General features: G+C 39.5%; 1 protein-coding gene across 2 annotated transcripts in view; it reads right to left on the bottom strand.

The window, feature by feature from the left end:
- Positions 1–18,941, bottom strand: part of MSH3 (mutS homolog 3) — a 197,753-nt gene that overhangs the window by 93,917 nt on the left and 84,895 nt on the right. For both annotated transcript variants that reach the window (XM_026649155.1, XM_026649156.1), the window contains exons 13-14: positions 8,988–9,120; positions 1,557–1,744 (exon numbers count right to left, since the gene is read on the bottom strand). In XM_026649155.1, the coding sequence (XP_026504940.1) occupies positions 1,557–1,744; positions 8,988–9,120 (321 nt within the window). The remainder of the gene's footprint in view (positions 1–1,556; positions 1,745–8,987; positions 9,121–18,941) is intronic.

The following is an 18,941-nucleotide window of genomic DNA, read 5'->3' as shown; positions in this document are numbered from 1 at the left end:
TCAAGAGACAGAAGGTGCAAAATAAATAAAATTAATTTCAGGGCAGCTTATTTTGTTTGAAGCAAGGGATTTATTGTATTACTGTGCTGCTCAAATGTGGTATAAATAATTATATATATAGCACTTTTCATCAGAGGATCTCAAAGCATTTCACAAACTAAGTCTCATAACACCACTATGAGGTAAGTGGTATGTCCATTTTACAGATATGGAACCTTCAGAAAAAGGTTGAGTGAAATTTGCCCAATTTCACACAGGCAGTTGGGGCAGAGCTGGACCTAAAACTTAGAGGACACACAATTTCAAGCTCATAATGTCCATTCTATAAACATATTATGCACAAAAAGCTACACTGAAAGAATATTCAAGTTTTAAAGTCAAGCTCTCAAAACTGGTGAGGAAAGCAAAGGGAGAGCATTGAGAACACAGGAGAGACTGTCTCCCTTCTCTGAGTTCCTGTGCCTGGCATCAGACTGCCATCTGGAACTAAGGAGAAGCAATTGCAGGGAAAGTCCTGCTTAGCCCCTGCAGCCTTAAGTTGGAACATGCTCAGTTGTTTTGTGGGGCTAGTGTATGAACAGTCCAGTCAGCACACAGGCGCTGTGAGGGGATGGAGCACGCTTAGCACAAGCAGTATTTTCAGAAAATTTAGCTGCTGCCATACTCAAAAAAGTCCCTACTAAGCACTTGTGAACTGAGAAAAGGCTCATAACCTGACCTTTTTTGGACGAATTTTCACAGTGATGGGGAAAAGGCACATCCCTGACCCCACAGCAACGCTCTCTGCCAAATTTAAAGTCTCTGCTCCAACATATGAAGGTTCTCAGCAAAATGAGAATTTTTTTTTCACATGGACAAACAATGTATTTTCCCCCTAACCTCATTCTCAGAAACAGCTGAACCATTCTGGGTGAAACTTTCCAAAAATACTGAGCCTGAAACATTCACCCAGCATGGAAAATTTCAGCCTGAATGGTGGGTGAGATAATATCTTTTATTGGACCAATTTCTGTTGGTGAGAGAGACAAGCTTTTGAGCTCACACCGAGCTCTTCTTCAGGTCTGGGAAACGTAATAAGAGTGTCACAGCTCAATATAAGATGGAACAGATTGTTTAGCATAAGTAATTAACACCTATGTCAATCTGTTCCATCTTGTATTGAGCTGTGTCACTCTTAGTATGTTTCCCAGACTTGAAGAAGAGCTCTGTGTGAGCTCAAAAGCTTGTCTCTCCCACCAACAGAAGTTGGTCCAATAAAAGGTATTATCTTACCCTCTTTATCTCTAATATCCTGGGACCGACATGGCTACAACACTGAATAGGTATCCTGAATGGTTTAAGTTTGGCAACATTATAAGCAACCAAAAACAGGTCTTTTAATGGAAAGTGTCAGGCAACCTTACATATATGTGATTCTACCTATGCCAGCTATAATGTACATTTTGTATTTATATATTACATAAATAAGGTAGATTAACCAACATATACAATTCATATATCAAGTAAGTTCAGTAAGAAAGACTACAAGGCATGAAAGAACTGTTTTCTTTACTTACTTGGCTGCTTCTTCATTAAGTATCTTTAAGTATTGTTTCACGGGGCAGAGAAGCTCAGGAATTTCCAAGAGGGCCATCTGCAGTAAAGGAGCTTTCACTTGGCAACGTATAGCTGGAAACAGTGCTTGGAGTTCTGTCTCCAGGCGAGACAAAGTGCTGACTATCAAGAAGAACTCTTGAGTTGAACACTGAAAGTGGAAAAAGTTTTAGTTTAAATTGTTACAACATTGTATGTTCCAGGATACCCACATTACATCTTGTTTAAATTAAACAATGTTCATAGTTAATTTTTACATATTGAAATACTACTTGATGATCTTATGTTCAAAAGGTAAATCTGATGGATTAATGACATATTTATTATTTGTTACTTATTACAGAAGCACCAAAATGGGTCCCTATCGTGCTAAGCACTGTATAAACATGGAGTAAGAGAGAGTCCCTCCCCCAAAGATCATATCATCTAAATAGACAAGACAGACAAAGCGTGAGGAAAAGGGATATAACATACAAGCAGAATGAGCAGTGATGAGGGAGCAAATGGGGTTTGCAGCAAACAACCAATAAGAATAGTGAAGAGAATGTCCAGAGTGAAAACTGCAGAAAGCAGTCTGATGCCATCATCAATATCCAACAGTCCCTGCTTAAATTGCTCCTGGAACAACTTTTACCAGATTTAGTCTCAAGTTGGCTCCTCTCTGCAGTTTCTTTCCCCAACACCACATGGATCGGGGGTAGAAGAGACATCACTGCATAAGTCCTAATGCCCCCAGAAAATAATGGCTTTCCTTGCACAGTTCTGGGTCTGGGGGTGAGCAGGGGAGTCCCGCCGCCTCTTCCCAGTGCAGCAATACTAGCTTAAAATATAATTCTCTCCCTTTCTCCCCTTAAGCAGGGTGTTATTAGTGATGACCAAATGTTAGATGATTCAACGTAGATCACAGATCAAATGACTTCATATAGTGGATTCAGTTTACCTGCACTACTAAATCTGCTGGACAACAGAAAACTTAAATGTATTTAATCAGTCCTAAAATCACTTATGAAAGCATTAAAGAGTGTGAAGATATGCTGTATAACGATCAGAAAACTTCCTTTTAGACTTTGTTAAGAAGTATGTAAAAGAGTGTATAGTATATGAAGGAACATGGAGTAGGCAAAGTCAGCAAAGGCCTTTACACCATTGAGAAGGGAAGCTTTGCAAAGAGCTGCAGAGCTACAAATATAAATATTGGAGATACCAGAAGATAATGCTCAGAAACCATCTATCAGTTTCTCAAACAGATAAAATATCCCAAGATATTTGCATGTAAACATTTATGGACTCTGATTTTAGAGAGACAACTAACTATACATATAAAACCACAAAAGAGATGCTTTATTTTCATATTGGTCTATGAAAAGATTATATATGAGAACTCATATTCTCATTGGATCACTTATAGCTCTCTGTATGAAGCGAAGATTATATTCTGGTTGGTCCATATCAGCTTTTCAAAAAGGGAAAGCATCAACAGACCTCCCTTAAAAACTGAATAAAATAATTCCTAGTGCTTTCAACAAATTGCTCCCTACAAGCTAAACACAGATAGGGTAATCGATTTTTTCAGATGGCTTCTGAGGAGCATTCCTACTGGAAATAAAGACTTATCACTGAGAACTATCTTACTCACTTTCTTTTATGTGTTACTGAAACCAGAATGAGATTACAGCTATATCACCACCAGCTTGATCTAAAGTTATCTTTAAAAGGAAGTTTCTACGTATCTCAAGAGACTAGTAATTACCTTAAATTCTACAGCTCAGTTTATCTATATACTGTTTACCTATATACTGTTTTCAGTTAATAAGAAATTAAGGCTTTTATACTTTTATTTCCTTTTTCCAAGGTGAGTATTAGGTTATCCTAAATTAATACTTCTCTGAGTATATATCCAAGTCATAAAACTCTGTCAATTAATTACATGCATATTTGTACCTGTATTTCATTAACAAGTTTCAACTTAATTGTCAACAATTTGGTATCAATAAATGAGTCAGAGTGCTGAGACTGGAAAATTTACTAAGCTCATTTATCATAAAAATGTAACAGGAATCTTTACAACTCACATGAGAGTGATAGTGTCTTAGACAATTAATATAAGATTGAATTAATAAATTATGAGGTGTTTATGTTTGCTTTAATATTTGGTCTATTAGATATATATGTTAATGAACTTTTTTATTTGATACATTTTCTGAATGTATAGTTTTAATACCCCTTGCTATGTGATATATTGTATATAATTTACACAAGTCATCTTCTTTGGGTTTTATTTAAAACCGAACGAATAACTTTCCAAATTCTCTCACTTAATTTCTTTTTCTTTAACCCTCCTATATATTCGCATAGCCCAGAAAGACAAAAGCAAAAAAAAAAAAAAAAAAAAAAAAAAATTATCTATCCATTTGAAATTTGTTCCATCATGTGAATCAGAAAATACAGGTTTTCTGCACACGATACCCCGAAGAGAGGCAGAGGTCTGTTAGATGCTCTCCTTGGGTACATCTACACAGCAATTAAACACCCACAGCTGGCCTGGGTCACCAGGCTCAGGCTGAGGGGCTGTGAAATAGATTTGTAGACTTTTGGGCTCAGGCTGGATCCCAAGCAGTGGGACCACGCAAGTAGGTAGGGTCCCAGAGCCTGGGCTCAAGCCCAAGCTCAGATATCTACACAGCAATTTTTAGTTCCACAACCTGAACCTCGTGAGCCCAAGGCAGCTGACCCAGGCCAGCCACAGGTCTTTTATTCCAGTGTAGACATACCCCATGTGACTTGATGGTATGGTACAAGTTAGAGATGGAAAACACCTATTAGTTCATCTCCATGCAACTGCAGATGGTTCTCTATGGTATATTTCCTAATGTTTTTGTGTAGTCTAATTTTTTGTTCAGTCTTGCAACACTAAAAAACCCAAGAAATGGTGTTTTTGCTAATTTTCTTAGGAGCCTAATTCACAGCCTACTAAATCTCACTGAGTGGAAGTTTTGTGTGATATTCAACCTAAATATTCCTTTTCTTAAATAAATCCCAGTACTTCTAGTCATGTCCCTTTGCATTCACACTAAATAGCTCCTCTGCCCCCTTGCTGTTAATAATTTTCAAATACGTGTAGCCTTATGTACTCCTCTAGTCATCATTTAACCAAGATAATAATCTTTTGTCAAAGCAATCCACCGCCTCCTGAAGATATCTGTTGATCTTTGCACTCACTGCAATTTATCAACATCTTTCTGATAATGTGGTATTGTCTTACCCCATCATGTAAACACAGTGAAAACAAAATAAAACAAATAATGAAATGACCCTTGAAGTCACCATTCACAGAAAATCTCTGATATCCAGACTAAATAAATATCAAACTTATGCATGGAATCAAAATTCAAGGTAAAACATGGGGTGGAGAAAAAACAAGCTGAAGTCGTCATCTCTACAAACTAAAATGCAGACAATGGATAAGATACTGCAGGATGCCTAATGACTAATTATACATTTATAGGTGGAGCAAAAACTGATGTCCAACCATGCAGATACTGCAGTAGATTCTTGATGAATGCTACACAGGGAGTAACAACAATAGAACAAAGCATGGAAGGCATAGACAACTGAGCTAATATTAATCACAAGAGTAACTTCTTGGCCCTATGTCATTTAACATTTTTATCAGTGACCTGGAAGAAAACATAAAATCATCAATGATAAAGTTGGTACATGACACAAAAATTTGGGGAGTGGTAAATAATGAAGAGGACAGGTCACTGACAGAGCAATCTGGATCACTTGGTATACGGATCACACATAATATGCATTTTAATACAGCTAATTGTAAATGTCTACAACCAGGAAAATGTCCACATCTAGTCCATACTTATAGGATGGGAGACAAGGTGGACGGGGGGGGAAAAAAAAAATCAATGATTTTTTTTTTAATAAAGGAATCAGATTTTTAAAAATAATTTCAATATGATTTTTTAATTTAAATTATAATACATTTTTATTTAAAAAAATAAACCTGTTTAAAATTAAATCTGAATTTAATTAAAAATATATTAAAGGCCTAAACTTATTATAATTTTGTTGTCAATATGAACGTGTTTTGTATCCAAAACGTTTAAGGTTGTTCTGTTTAATAAAAATAAATGTTATATGCTGTTTTGTGTCTTTAATTAATTTCCAGTTACCATCCTAATGCAGCTTGACACAAAACGTGAGCAAAAAGTTAATTATCTAGTAAATAAAGCAATATATCATTCACCATTTTCTAGCATACTAAAATTGTACAATTAATAAGAATATGAAAATAATAAGCTACACAATTGCTTAAATAAACGTATATAGTTATAGTGTACCCTCCTAGGTAGCAAAAATATGTACTAAATCTAGTGTAAAGGCTCTATTTAGTTGTAAATCAATATGTTTTCATGGTTATGTCAAGCAATGAGAATGCACCTTTCTTTAGAAAATAACTGAAATAAAATGGAAAAGTTGATTAAAATCTATTATTAAACTGAGGCTTTCCACTTGGTGATTTAAATCAATCCACTCTGATCTGAGACTCTATCCCAGGAAGCAGTGAAAAAGATTTGGGGGTTGTGGCGAATAATTAGCAGACCATGAGCTTCCAGGGTGGCACTGTGGCCAAAAGAGCTAATGCAATCCTGGGATGTATAAATAGGAGGCTCTTGATTAAGAATAAAGAGGTTATTGTACCTCTTTTTCGCACTGGCGCCATCACTGCTGGAATACTGTTGTCCAGTTCTGGTGCACACAATTCAAGAAGGATAAATTGGAGAAGGTTCAGAGAAGAGCCATGAGAATGATAAAAGGATTAGAAAAACATGCCTTATAGTCAAAGACTCAAAGAGCTCAATCTATTTAATTTAACAAAGAGAAGTGGGTCTTGATTAGAGTCTATAAGTATCTACATGGAGGAAACAAATATTTGATAATGGGCTCTTCAATATAGCAGAGAAAGCTATAACATGATCCAGTGGCTGAAAGTTGAAGCTAGACAAATTCAGACTGAAAATAAGGCGTAAATTGTTGACAGTGAGATTTATTAACCATTGGAACAATTTACCACGGGTCATGGTGGATTCTCTAGCACTGACAATTTTAAAATCAAGATTGGATGTTTTTCCTAAAAGATATGCTCTAGGAATTATTTTGGGGAGTTTTAAGGCCTATGTAATATGGGAGGTCAGACTAAATGGTCACAGTGGTCCCTTCTGGCCTTGGAATCTATGAATCTAGATTCCTGCCTGATCACATACTGTCCAAGAGTGTGAATCCACTGGGATTGGTATCTTTGGAGAACTGAGCTTTTAGATACTATTTTATTGCTAGCAAGCTTATAGGTAAATAGTTTCTGAGAGATAATGAAAATACCCCTTATTTACCTACTCAGGTTGTTACTGCATAATACTCTGGTTTGATTTTAGCAACAATGCTGAAAACTGACAGTTAAATATGATACCTTTGAAAAACTGGTTCATTTAGAGTATAAATTGGAACAGAAATGTAATACTGAAAACCGGGAACTGCAGCCAATGGAACCTGCGGGGACGGTGCCTCCAGGCAGGGGCAGCGCATAGAGCCCCCTGGCCCCTCTGCCTTGGAGTTGCAGGGACATTCTGGCCGCTCCTGGGGACAACCCCTCCCCCCCCCCCCCACACACACACAGGTAAGCGCCGTCCCGCACCCCAACCCCCAGCCCTGAGCCCTCTCCCCACCCAAACCATCATCAGCCCTGGAGCCAGCCATACCGGCCGCTGCAGAAGTCACAGAGGTCATGGAAAGTCACGGAATCCATGACTTCCGTGACCTCCATGACAGACACAGCGGACAATGGCTGTGAACAATGGCAACCTCTCCACCAATGCTGAAAATGGTTTGGCTGCTGTTGTGCAGAAAGTATGCAAGGCACCATATCGATGTGCAATGTCTAGTGCTCTTTCTTGAATACTGTTAAAAACAGTACACTAGCAGCCAAACTGTTTTCAACAAACCCTGAAAGCAGGTCAGAGAGATCCATTGCTCACTGCCACTGTCAACTATAGGTTATCATCCAAGTGAAAAGCTTTTCAAATGAGAAAATGGGACCTAAAAATGCTCTTTATGTGACTGTACAATATCACCCCTCTCGAATTCTAATTGCTACCTTTGGGTCTCTTAATGATGGTATACTATTTTTGGTTTAGAAAAAGTGAGGTATTTCATTGTAAGGCCATTGCGTCCATTTTTTTCCCTCTGTGACCGCTCACGTTAACCAGGCTAGAAAGGAACAATTATTTAAATCTGCATTTAATATTGTTGATCTAAAATTTGTGATGTTTTTGCCTTGGATAAATGCAGTTGCCACTGAAACGTCTGCATATTTATCACAGACTGAGTTAATGTGATCCAGGAATAGCTGGATTTGAACCAGCTTTTTCTAGTGGATTAGTATTTTTTCCTGCAATATATTCAACTAATTTAGAAATAAGAGAAGTGTCTTGCACTCTTGTGATTTAGACCCAACCATGCAGAGCACTGCATATGGGTAGCCCTCTGCAGTCACCCACAGAAGTCCACTTGTCTCTGCATGGGCATAACACATTGCAGGATTGGGGCACTAAATAGTTATTCAAGTGCTGACTTTCAAATTTTGAAAAAGACTTATCTTTTCCACCACACCATCTACTGAAATTATAACTTTGCTATCCCTCTGCCCACTTTTTTTTTTTTAATCCAAAAAGAATTGCCAACCTCTCTAAATATAATGGGGAAATAAAAGAACATGAAGTACAGCACACATGCTATTAGCACATTAACCTGCTTCAGCTAAGAATCAGCAGTGTCTCATTACAAGTAATTTTTATTAAAATGTTCAAGCAAGATCTAAATTAAAGAATTTATAAAAATATTAACATTCAACTGAAAACAGTAACAGTTAACTACAGCAAAGTGGTTTTCACTTATTGATGTGATTTTAGATAAACATACACCATTTAAAATGTGTTGCTTTAGGGAACAACTGAATGCATATGATTCCTCACCTGCTAATGTACCCAACAGACGTCACATGTCCAAAGAAATCTATATATTTTGCATCAGTGACAGGACCAATTGTAACTGTTATCTTATACTGATATGGCATTTCTGCTTAAAACAATATATTATCGATCCAATTGGTGTAAAACTAGATTCTACTGAAAGGAAAGAATGTTTGTTATTTTGTCTCCTATCCTGTTATTGTGTGAAACTTAGTCTTAAAGTTAAGAAAAAGTAATTTGAAGTGGATATGTTTAAACATTTCCTGTAAAACTTATGAAAGCACATTTAAGCATACTGACAAATATTTAGAAAACAAGAGTTGGTGATAATGCATTTGATAGATAACTATTTACCTTTTTGTGATAAATACTACAGAGTCCTCTCTCTATGTCTGGCATCTTACACAGATGATTTTGAATATGACCAAACACACTGGATTCTGACAGGAGAATTTCAGACACAGCATCAAGTCGGGCATTTATTTCACTGTAAAACAACAATCATGAGATCTGTAATGAAAATTCCAACTTCTTCAAGGAGGGAACGTGGTTGTCCAACATTTTGGACTATGGCTAAGCCCATGCTATCATATTTAAAGTAACAGAAAATGTTTAAGACATTATTTATATTTGAGCATGATTAAAATGATCAAAAATCTCAAACACATTCTGGGAATAATTTCCCCAGAGCTCCATGGGGTAGGGTTGTCAAGGTTGCCTACACACTTCTAGGGCCTTCACTGTTCTGGTTACACTGAATAGTGCAGAAAAAAGGAGCAGCATGTACAGTGATTCCCACTGGACTCTGTTCTGATGTGAATTGTGCCAGGCTCGCTTACAACTATGACAAGCCCCATAGGCTATGGTGGTAGAGTTTATAACTTTAGCGAGACCTACAATCTGAAGTTTACAGCACCTGCAAACCACATAGACTTTATCAGTGTATCTTATTACTTTAATGAAGCCTCAAATATGGTACTGCTCAGACTGAATAAAAGCTTGTTATTCTCCCCCCACCACTCAAGAACCACATTTGAGGCTTTCCATGGAAGTTCTAGGTTCCCCCGACACAACCTTTAGAAGTTGTGACTTTGGAGTAGGAGTGAAGAAATACAGGTCTGATAGAAGTTACATACAAACTCTGTTCATATTCTTGGGTTTTAAGAGCATGAAAACAGTGCACACACTTTAACCACTAAGGAAATTCTCAGGAAAAATAAATTTAAGGAATACTGACCACTGAGATTATAATTCCCTTTAAAATAATGTTTCTATATTTTTTTAAAGAAATGCTTGAAACAAAAGAAAGTTGCTTTCAAGTTTCCAGCTCTACCTCTGTTCCTATATCCCCAACTACTCTCCACGTTTGTGTTATACATCTCATTACCGTACTCCATCCACATTTCCAAAACAGACCAGAGTGCACCACAATCCACACATCTATATCAGTGGCGCATATCCTCTGCGGCACGATGGACATATTGACAACTTGCCAGGATCCTAAAGGTTCCACCTAATTTGCATACAAGTCCCTGTCCAGATTAGGATAAAGATGTTTAAAATAAAACAAAGACATGTTAGCTAACATATTTTAGTTTATTGGCGTTTAAACACTTATTAGAATCTCATCTCTAGGGGTGACCGCAACCAGTCTTCCACAATTATACTGGACAAAATAATATTGAGGGATTTTTTTTTTTAAGTATGGATGTTATCATTTATGAAGGATATTAAAGAGAAAAGGTGGGTGAGATAGTATCTTGTATTGGACCCGAAGAAGAACTCTTTATAAGCTCCAAAGGTTGTCTCTCACCAACAGAGGTTGGTCCAGCAAAAGATATTGTTCACTGAGATTGTAACTTTTTGGGAAAGGGACCTATCTTTTTTTTTTTTTTTTTTTGTAGCGCACAACACAAACCCATATATTATAGAAATAATAAATCTGCCATGCCAATCGCCACTACAGATCACTAAAGAAGATCACTACAGATCTGTTGCAAATTCAGGGAAATACCAGGATTCCATACTTTCCAGTAGATTCAAGATCAGGGCACTTTGGCCTTGAAGGAAGCTAGCACCTGCAAGGCCCATATACTTGAAATTCCGTTGATACACAAATTAAAATGAGCATGTCAGATATGGATGTGCAATCAATACACATTAATATGTTACTAGCAAGAAGCAGATCCCTTTCTTTGCTGCATTCTCAAACTTCAAAGCAATGTCCTCAGAAAAATCTGTTACCCCTTGTTGGCAGACAATTGGGTCAGAGTTCAATTTGTAGACTTCTCAGCTGACTGTGTCTGATTTGCTTCTACCATACAAATGTAAAAAAAAAAAAAATCTCCAGTGGTAAAGGGCCTTGATGACTGCTATAACTGCAGAACTTCAAAATGTGATGTCAGTGATGATTTCAACTCGAACACTGGCCTTTTTGAACCAATGATTTTAGGCAGACAATGTACAATCAAGAAAAACAATTTACTGTTTGTGGTGTCTACCTTCATATTCAAACTGGCTATATTTCATATCATTATGATGACACAAAGCTGAGGGGTTGCAAACACTTTGGAGGATAGAACTAAAATTCAAAGGGATCTTGATAAATTGGAGAACTGGGCTATAGATAAGAAAATGAAATTCAATAGAGACAAATGTAAGGTCCTACACTTAGGGAAGAAAAAACAAAGCCACAAATCAGAATGGGGGAGAACTAGCTTGGCAGCAGCACTGCTAAGAAGGATCTGGGAGTTGTGGTGGATCACAACCTTAACATGACTCAACAACGCGATGCTGTTGTCAAATAAAAAAAAAGGGGGGGGGGGGAATGCAATTTTCGGTTGCATTAGCAGAGACATAGCATGCAAGTCACAGGAGGTGATAGTACTGCTCTACTCGGCGCTGGTTAGGCTTCAGCTGGAGTACTGTGTCCAATTTTGGTCAACACTGTACGGAAAGGATGTAGCGAAACTGGAAAGGATTCAGAGGCAAGCAACAAAGATAATTAAAATGGATGGAATGCAAGCCATATGAGCAAAGGCTGAAGGAACTGGGTATGTTTAGTTTGGAAAAGAGGAAATTAAGGGCGGACATGATAGCAGTCTTTAGATACTTGAAAGGCTGTCATAAAAAAAGATGGAGAAAAGTTGTTCTCTCTTGCCATAGAGGGCAGGAAAAGGGGCAATGGCTTCAAGCTACAGGATAGCAGATTTAGATTAAATCTCAGGAAAAACTTCCTAACTGTAAGAACAGTAGGACAATGGAACAGACTGCCTCGGGAAGTCATGGAATCTCCTTCACTGGAGGTTTTCAAAAAGAGGCTGGATTGCCATCTGTCTTGGATGTTTAGACACAACAAATCCTGCAACTTGGCAGGGGGTTAGACTAAATGACCCTTTCGGGCCCTTCTAATCCTATGATTATGTCTCCTAGTATATTTTTAAGACAGAGCAATTGTTTCTTTTCACAGCAAGTAAATGACAGAGCCCTTGTTTTTGACAACTATTTTCTCATCTTAAAAAAAAAAAAAATCAACCATGTCTATTAAAAAGTCTTCACAAATATACTTTCACCTGCTGATATACATTGCTAAGCAACATTTTCCAACTTTTTTAATATTCCTCCACCTGTACATGAATCTCTAAAAGAGTCTCCTTCAGTCTCCTCCCGCTGGTCCAGTGTCCATGAAGAAAGGGTTTGTTACAGCCACACTTCTTTTCAGCAATTCTTCCCCCCCAGGGCTGGTTCTAGGCGTGGGCAAGCAGGACAGTCACCTTGGGTGCCAACTTCCAGAGGGTGCTGTAACTCTGGGTTGTTTTGTTTTTTTGTTTTGCTCTGCTCTGATTGGTCCACCATTTCTGTTCCGCTCTGGCCAGCTGAATTTACTTTCTTCCTCTGCTGCTTGGTCAGACGGTTGAGGTTAAAGCAGATGCCAAAAACATTTTTCCCCTAGTCAGCAAAACGGCTAAAGCCACTCCTGCTTCCCCACCCCACCAACTCCTACATTATCCATGCTAGCCTGTCACCATATTAACAAACCTTTCACCACACAGACAAAGGCCATGATTCCTGTGCTCTTCTGACAGTGGCAAGTGACAACCCCAATTCCCATGATAGCTGCAATCAAAAAGTCCATTCCCTACTAAACCCTAACATTCTTAAGTGTTTGAAAATCGTATTTTGTCAGCTGCAAATGTTAATGTTAGTTGCAAAATGAGCCCTCCACTGCAGCCTTTGGATTTCAGTTGTTTTAACTAAAAGAGAGTCTTTTTATTCTCTCCCTTACCTGCCAGTACTCCACTCCTCTAAGATAATTTGAGGTTGGAGGCAGCAAATTGTAGGCCACAAAACTAAGAGGCATTTTGTAACTTTCTCTTTTATATCACCTGATCGTAATGGATTAGTTGGATACATCTATGAAAATGATGAGCAATAAAATAGTTAACATAAAATATAATGAGGCATCAGAGTTATTTTTTTCCACTGAAATGAATCAGATAGCTCACACCTCTCAGGGCTACTGTTTCAGGATGTCTGCATAAATTCAGAAGTTTCCGAAGTTTATCTTCACAATCAAGAGTTAATAAAAAGAATGGTTACTTACCCTAAAGTAACTATGGTTCTTCGAGATGTTGTAGCAAGCGTGGATCCATTCCATCTGGTGTCCGATCTCCACCTGTGGCCAATCTCTGATGCTTCAGAAGATTAAGAAATAGAATACATACAAGCGCCAACTGTACACTGGCAGGGGGGGGGGGGGATTTCTTCCTGAAGTGGCTGACTGAAGCATGAGATTTAACTGTAGTCATTCAGAAGGAAGGAATCTGATAATGACCCTAGGCTCAGTGTAAATCTGTAGCCAAGTTCTGATATTTGGTAGCAAACAATTCTATCAAAGAGATCCCCAATGTAGAATATCAGTTCCATGACAGATCTATGCAGAAGCCATTTGTGATTGGTCACTGACTACCTTTGCAGCAAGTCTGCTAGATTGCTGCTGACTCCCAGGAGTGAAGGTTCATTGGGGTCACCTGGTTTTGATAGCACCAAGTCCAGAATTTGATGGCTTCCTGACAAAAGGAGGCAAGAAACATGCAACCTTTGTTTAGTAGCTGTCTGTGAAGATTTCCACTCCTGTGTTCCAGAGGAGAGGCAGGAACGTGATACAAGACAGTCTGATGATGCTAAGCTCCCAGACATTTGTATGTTATTCTGTGTTGCCTGGGGACCAGGTTCCTTGGATCTGCTGGTGGTGGGGAGGATGTGAAAATGAACACCCATTTGTCCAAGATTATACTGCCCTATGCCTGATGGAACACTGCAAGGCAGCTCCTGAACACTGGCTCCTGATTAGTTCTGGTGTAGTCACGATGGTCCCGTCAAATATGCTGTCTGGATGACGAGGTGGGATGCGGGAAAGAGGAGGCAGATGACAGGCCTCTCGTGGAGCATTGCAATTGTTTCCACAATGGGTGTTCTGGCTGTCTTCCCTGTCAGTATGTGTGAACACATGGTTTCTGTTGAAGCTGATATTTCTAGGGCTATCTGTAGAAGGTTGGTTTGTATATACCCAGCGATCTCAGGGTGGCCTTGAGTCCTTTAGGGAATGGAACACTTTTTTCAATATTTTCCACTTAAACAAGAGGTCTTGTATGTTGTCCTGGATCTCTCCCAATACCTCAGATGCTAACAACCAGGCAGCTCACCTCATAGTCAGAGTGCTGACCATAAGTCTTATCGGAGACATCCCTAGCTTGACTGTACGGTATTCCAGCAACCATTTATCCTTCTCTGATAATCTCCTTTAACTCCTCCCTTGCATTTTTGATAAGCAGGAAATTATGTTTGGCAAACAAAGCCTGACAGATTGCCACACAGATCTGCTGTGAGGTGGAGAAGTAGGTCTAGCTTTTTGTGGTTCTTGAGCATTAATTTAGATTTTTTCCTGCTCTGCTGCAACTACCAATAACCCTGGATTTGGATGGAAATAAAAGCACTCAAAGTTTTTCAGGGGCATCTGTTAGCATTTTTCCATGCATTTGGATGTGTGCTGGATGGTGGCAGGAGTTCGCAAGAGCCCTCTGTTCAGCTCTAATATGCCCTCATTTAAAGGAAGAACAATCTTGGCTGGAGTTGATGCAGTCAAGATGTCAAAGAGTTTTTGTCACTTCTCTTGTATGACCATTATTTTGATACCAAAGGTCTTCACACTGCAAACTAGGAGATCATGAAATGTCTTAAAGTCACTGACCACTACAGTGGGGGCTTGTGTGACCTGCTGGGTGACAATGGTGACTCCTCCATCTGGCTCTAGTGTCAGTGGTCTGGATAGTGATGCCATGAGGGACTCTGATCTCCTCCCCTTCCTGGACCTACAGGATGGGAACCCGCCACAGGACACTTGAGATAATGGTCCCCCAGCAGAGTCAGTATGGCCTGGTGTATGGGTAGTGGCCTTGTTGCGGCTAGTGGGCCCAATGCCATTCGTCTCTTTTGTGGTGGTGCCCTGAGAGAAAGATCTCAGAACCGGGCTCTAGATTCATTAAAAATATAAATAGCTGGCTTTATGATGATCAGGAGAACCGCATGGTTAACTACCTGCCGGGTGCCCAGGTTACGAATCTCTCAAGACATGTAGGACCTCCATGGTAGCATTCTCTGAAATGCTTCCAGTTTCATGTGCAGGGTCAGTTGGGCAGGCAGAACTGCAGGGTCTCAATACATGGATGAGACAATGGTGTAGAGAGGAGGGGTTTAGGTTTATTAGGAACTGGGGAACCTTTTGAGAAAGGAGGAACCTATACAGGAAAGATGGCTCTCCATCTGAACCAAAATGGAACCAGGTTGCTGGCATATAAAATTTAAAAAGTCAGAGGAGTTTTTAAGGCACTGGGGGAAAGCCAACAGGGGGAGTTTTAAAGGGCTGGGTGGAAGCCAACAGTTGCAAAGCAGGACTCAGTTTGGACAAAGACATCTCACAAGGGAGGACCTGTTAAAGGGTATTCTCTAGATCCTACTAAAGAGGAAAGAATAGAAGTTGATAAAGAAGTCAGGAATTGGAACCAAGGGTCAGGACCAGGTTATCTGGAGTTAGGCAAGCCAGGTGAAAGGCTGGGCCCACAGGTGAAATAAGGAAGGAGCAAGGCTCAGAACAAGCTGGTGCAGGAGCTATCGCAGTCATAGGCCAATGTTTTGAGCAGCTGCTGAGCTGCTGCTTCTGGGCTTAAGGGCCAGTCTGCTGACTCCTCCAACCAATCAGGAAGTCTACTATAGGCCAGCTTTGTTTGTTAGGTTGCCCAGAGACTAGCTCTGCTGCAGGCCCTGATTTGACACATCCTGTATAAATTGGAAGCTAGACTACAATTGCTCTGTTCATTCTGCCAATACTGACTGGAGATCGCATCACCCCTATACAGTCCAGAAATAAATCTTATCCCATTCATTACACATATGATGGCCACAGACCCCAAAATATTCCATAATCCCAAAAGGGAGCTGTATTTCTTCTCTCTCTCCACAGAGGAATAAAGAGAGCCAAAGTATGCAGGCCCAATCTAGCAGCCCTGTTTACACTTGAAGCAACATGAGAGTGCCAGTTTCAACTATTCACCTTCCACTTCCATCAATTCATTTACCATATCACAAGAGGGTTTTCCCCTAATCTACGAGGTGTTGGCCATTCTGGTAGATTCAAATAAATTTACATCAGATTTACTTGAAAGGTTTTGAAACAAACCAATCTAAATGGAGTGCTATAACTTGATGCTTAATGTTTTAAGCATTGCAAGACTTGCTTATTAACACTGTAAGAATTACAGGCAAAAAGAAAATTCAACCACATTTTGCTCATGGATTAATATGGTAGCTGGAAAAAATGCTTTTCTAGAAGAAAACTTTTATACAAGGTATGCACCTAGTGATTATTTCATATATACATTTAAAGAAAAGAAACAGTTGGGCCAACTTTCAAAAACAAAAAGGAAAGTAAAACTCAAATGTAATAGGGTGGCACCCACTTCTCACAAGCATCCCTTCTGGTCGCGTGTGTCTGCACTCTTTAAACAGTCCCAGCCCTGGTATTGAGCTATACCCCCAGGACTTCCTCTCTGGAGGTGATGGTTTCGCCCTCTTGGTCTGTTCTGGTTCCAGCTCTCCAGCTGGGCCTCTCAGCAGTTCAGTTCCCCCTCCAAGGGTGTATCACAGTTCAACTGTAGGCCACTTCCCCAGTGGCCTATGGGAGGGACCCAGGCCTGCTCACTACTCTGGTTCCCAGCCCAAGGACCCTAAGAATAGCAGCCACATGCCATCATGTCCCTTTAACAAAAATGTCTTCGATTCCCGGGGCCACTTCCCCATGACACCAGCCTTCACCAATGCTTAACCCTTACCTCAGGACTCTTTTATGGTCAGGCCCAGCAGCCAGCTAGAAGCTCTTCCTCATTCCCCCAGCCACTGCCAGCACTGAGTTGTCCATGCTGCTGCAGTTCCCTTTGGCCAGCCAGGAGCACCATCTGTACTCCTCTGGTTCCAACAAGGAACTGACTGTCTCTGGCTCTGCAGCTCCTTTTTATATAGCCCTCCTGAGCCCTAACTGGCTGCTTCCTGAAGCCTCTCTGATTGGCTGCTTCCCCTGAAGCCACTGTACTGCTTAGAGGACGACTCCTTTCCTAGGATGGGTGTGGCAGGACACCGAGGCCTCCAGCAAGGGGGCTTTGGGCCTAGTCCGCCCTGTCACGCCAAGTTATATCTTTTTGTGCAGCAGTCAGTTTCAAACAGTTTATCACCTAAACTACCAAGGGAAGTGGTGGATTCTCTCTCACCTGTCTTCAAATAAAACTGATTGCCTTTACAGAAGATGTACTTCAGCCAAACAAGTTTTTGGGCTCAATATAGGGATAACTGGGTGGAATGTAATGGTTTCTGATACACAGGAGGTCAGACTAGATGATCTAATGGTCTCCTCTGGCCTTAAATTCTATGAATTTATGCTCCTCCCATTCTTCTGGACATTCAGTGTAAACTCTGCATGTAACACCAGCAGCAGCAACAATCAACAATGCAGCAACTGCTCACAAATTTAGGGGCCATTTTCAGCAGAACTCAAATCTCAAGGATGTAACTGACGTGCAACAGACAAAGCCATGTACCTAATGCAGACTGGATGGGTTGATAAAGGTTATGCAGCAATAAAACCAAAGAGCACACAGTTAGAATCTACACAGTAGACTCAAGAGAACAAGTTTAACTTCTGCACAGCAACTGGTGAGAGTCTCTACACTACAACTATTAGATGGGAAGGACATTGGACTATGTTAATGATCGTGATGAAATAACTGAATATTTTGAGTTTTGGAGATTTATGAACTTTACTAGGCAATATCATCAACCTCAATTCCATTTTAAAGAAGAATAAAGAAAAGCAAAGGATAACATAAAACTACTATTGTGACTCCTTTCTGAATTAAAGATTGTTGGATTGCAAAAAGTATACTGTTAATTTATAAACATACACTACTCCAAAACAAAAGTCAACAGTTTTATTATATGAATGTATTTTAGAGGTAGATTTAAGCAAAAGAATTACATTTTGAAACATACTGTCACTTTATTTAAATAATTTATTATAATCTGTTCTGGTAATTGTATGGTTTCAATATGTAAACTAGATGCAGATAGTCAAAAACAATCCTCCCTTCAGAGGTTAATAGGTACTTTAATCATCCTCGCATATGGCTATGTTATTGTAGCTCCAGTAATCTATCACAAAATAAGCATCCATACAGTTTGTTTGGTGTAATCCTCCAAATAAGAAAGGGCCAGGAGAACATCATCAAATATCAAATGATCTATTTTTTACCTGTAAACAAAACATGTTTTGCTAGATTTCTATTTCAAGAATCATAGATCTGGAAGGGACCTTGAGAGATCTTCTTGTCCAGTCCCCTAAACTCAAGGCAGGACTAAGTATTATCTAGGCCATCCCTGACAGGTGTTTGTCTAATTTGCTCTTAAAAACCTCTGATAGAGATTCCACAACCTCCCTAGTCAATTTGTTTCAGTGCTTAAGTACCCTGACAGTTAGGAAGTTTTTCCTAATGTCCAACCTAAACTGCCCTTGCTGCAATTGAGTTGCTTCTTGTCCTATCCTCAGAAGTTAACAAGAACAATTTTTCTCCCTCCTGCTTGTAACAACCTTTTATGCACTTAAATAAATAAATATGGAGATATACCTATCTCATAGAACTGGAAGGGACCTTGAAAGGTCATCGAGTCCAGCCCCCTGCCTTCACTACTAGGACCACGTACTGA

The sequence above is a fragment of the Terrapene carolina genome, unplaced genomic scaffold (genome assembly GCF_002925995.2).
Source record: "Terrapene carolina triunguis isolate 2854851 unplaced genomic scaffold, T_m_triunguis-2.0 Scaffold69, whole genome shotgun sequence".
Classification (NCBI taxonomy): domain Eukaryota; kingdom Metazoa; phylum Chordata; order Testudines; family Emydidae; genus Terrapene; species Terrapene triunguis.
Note: the sequence above shows the minus strand (reverse complement) of the source record. Positions and strands in the feature narration are given on the sequence as shown.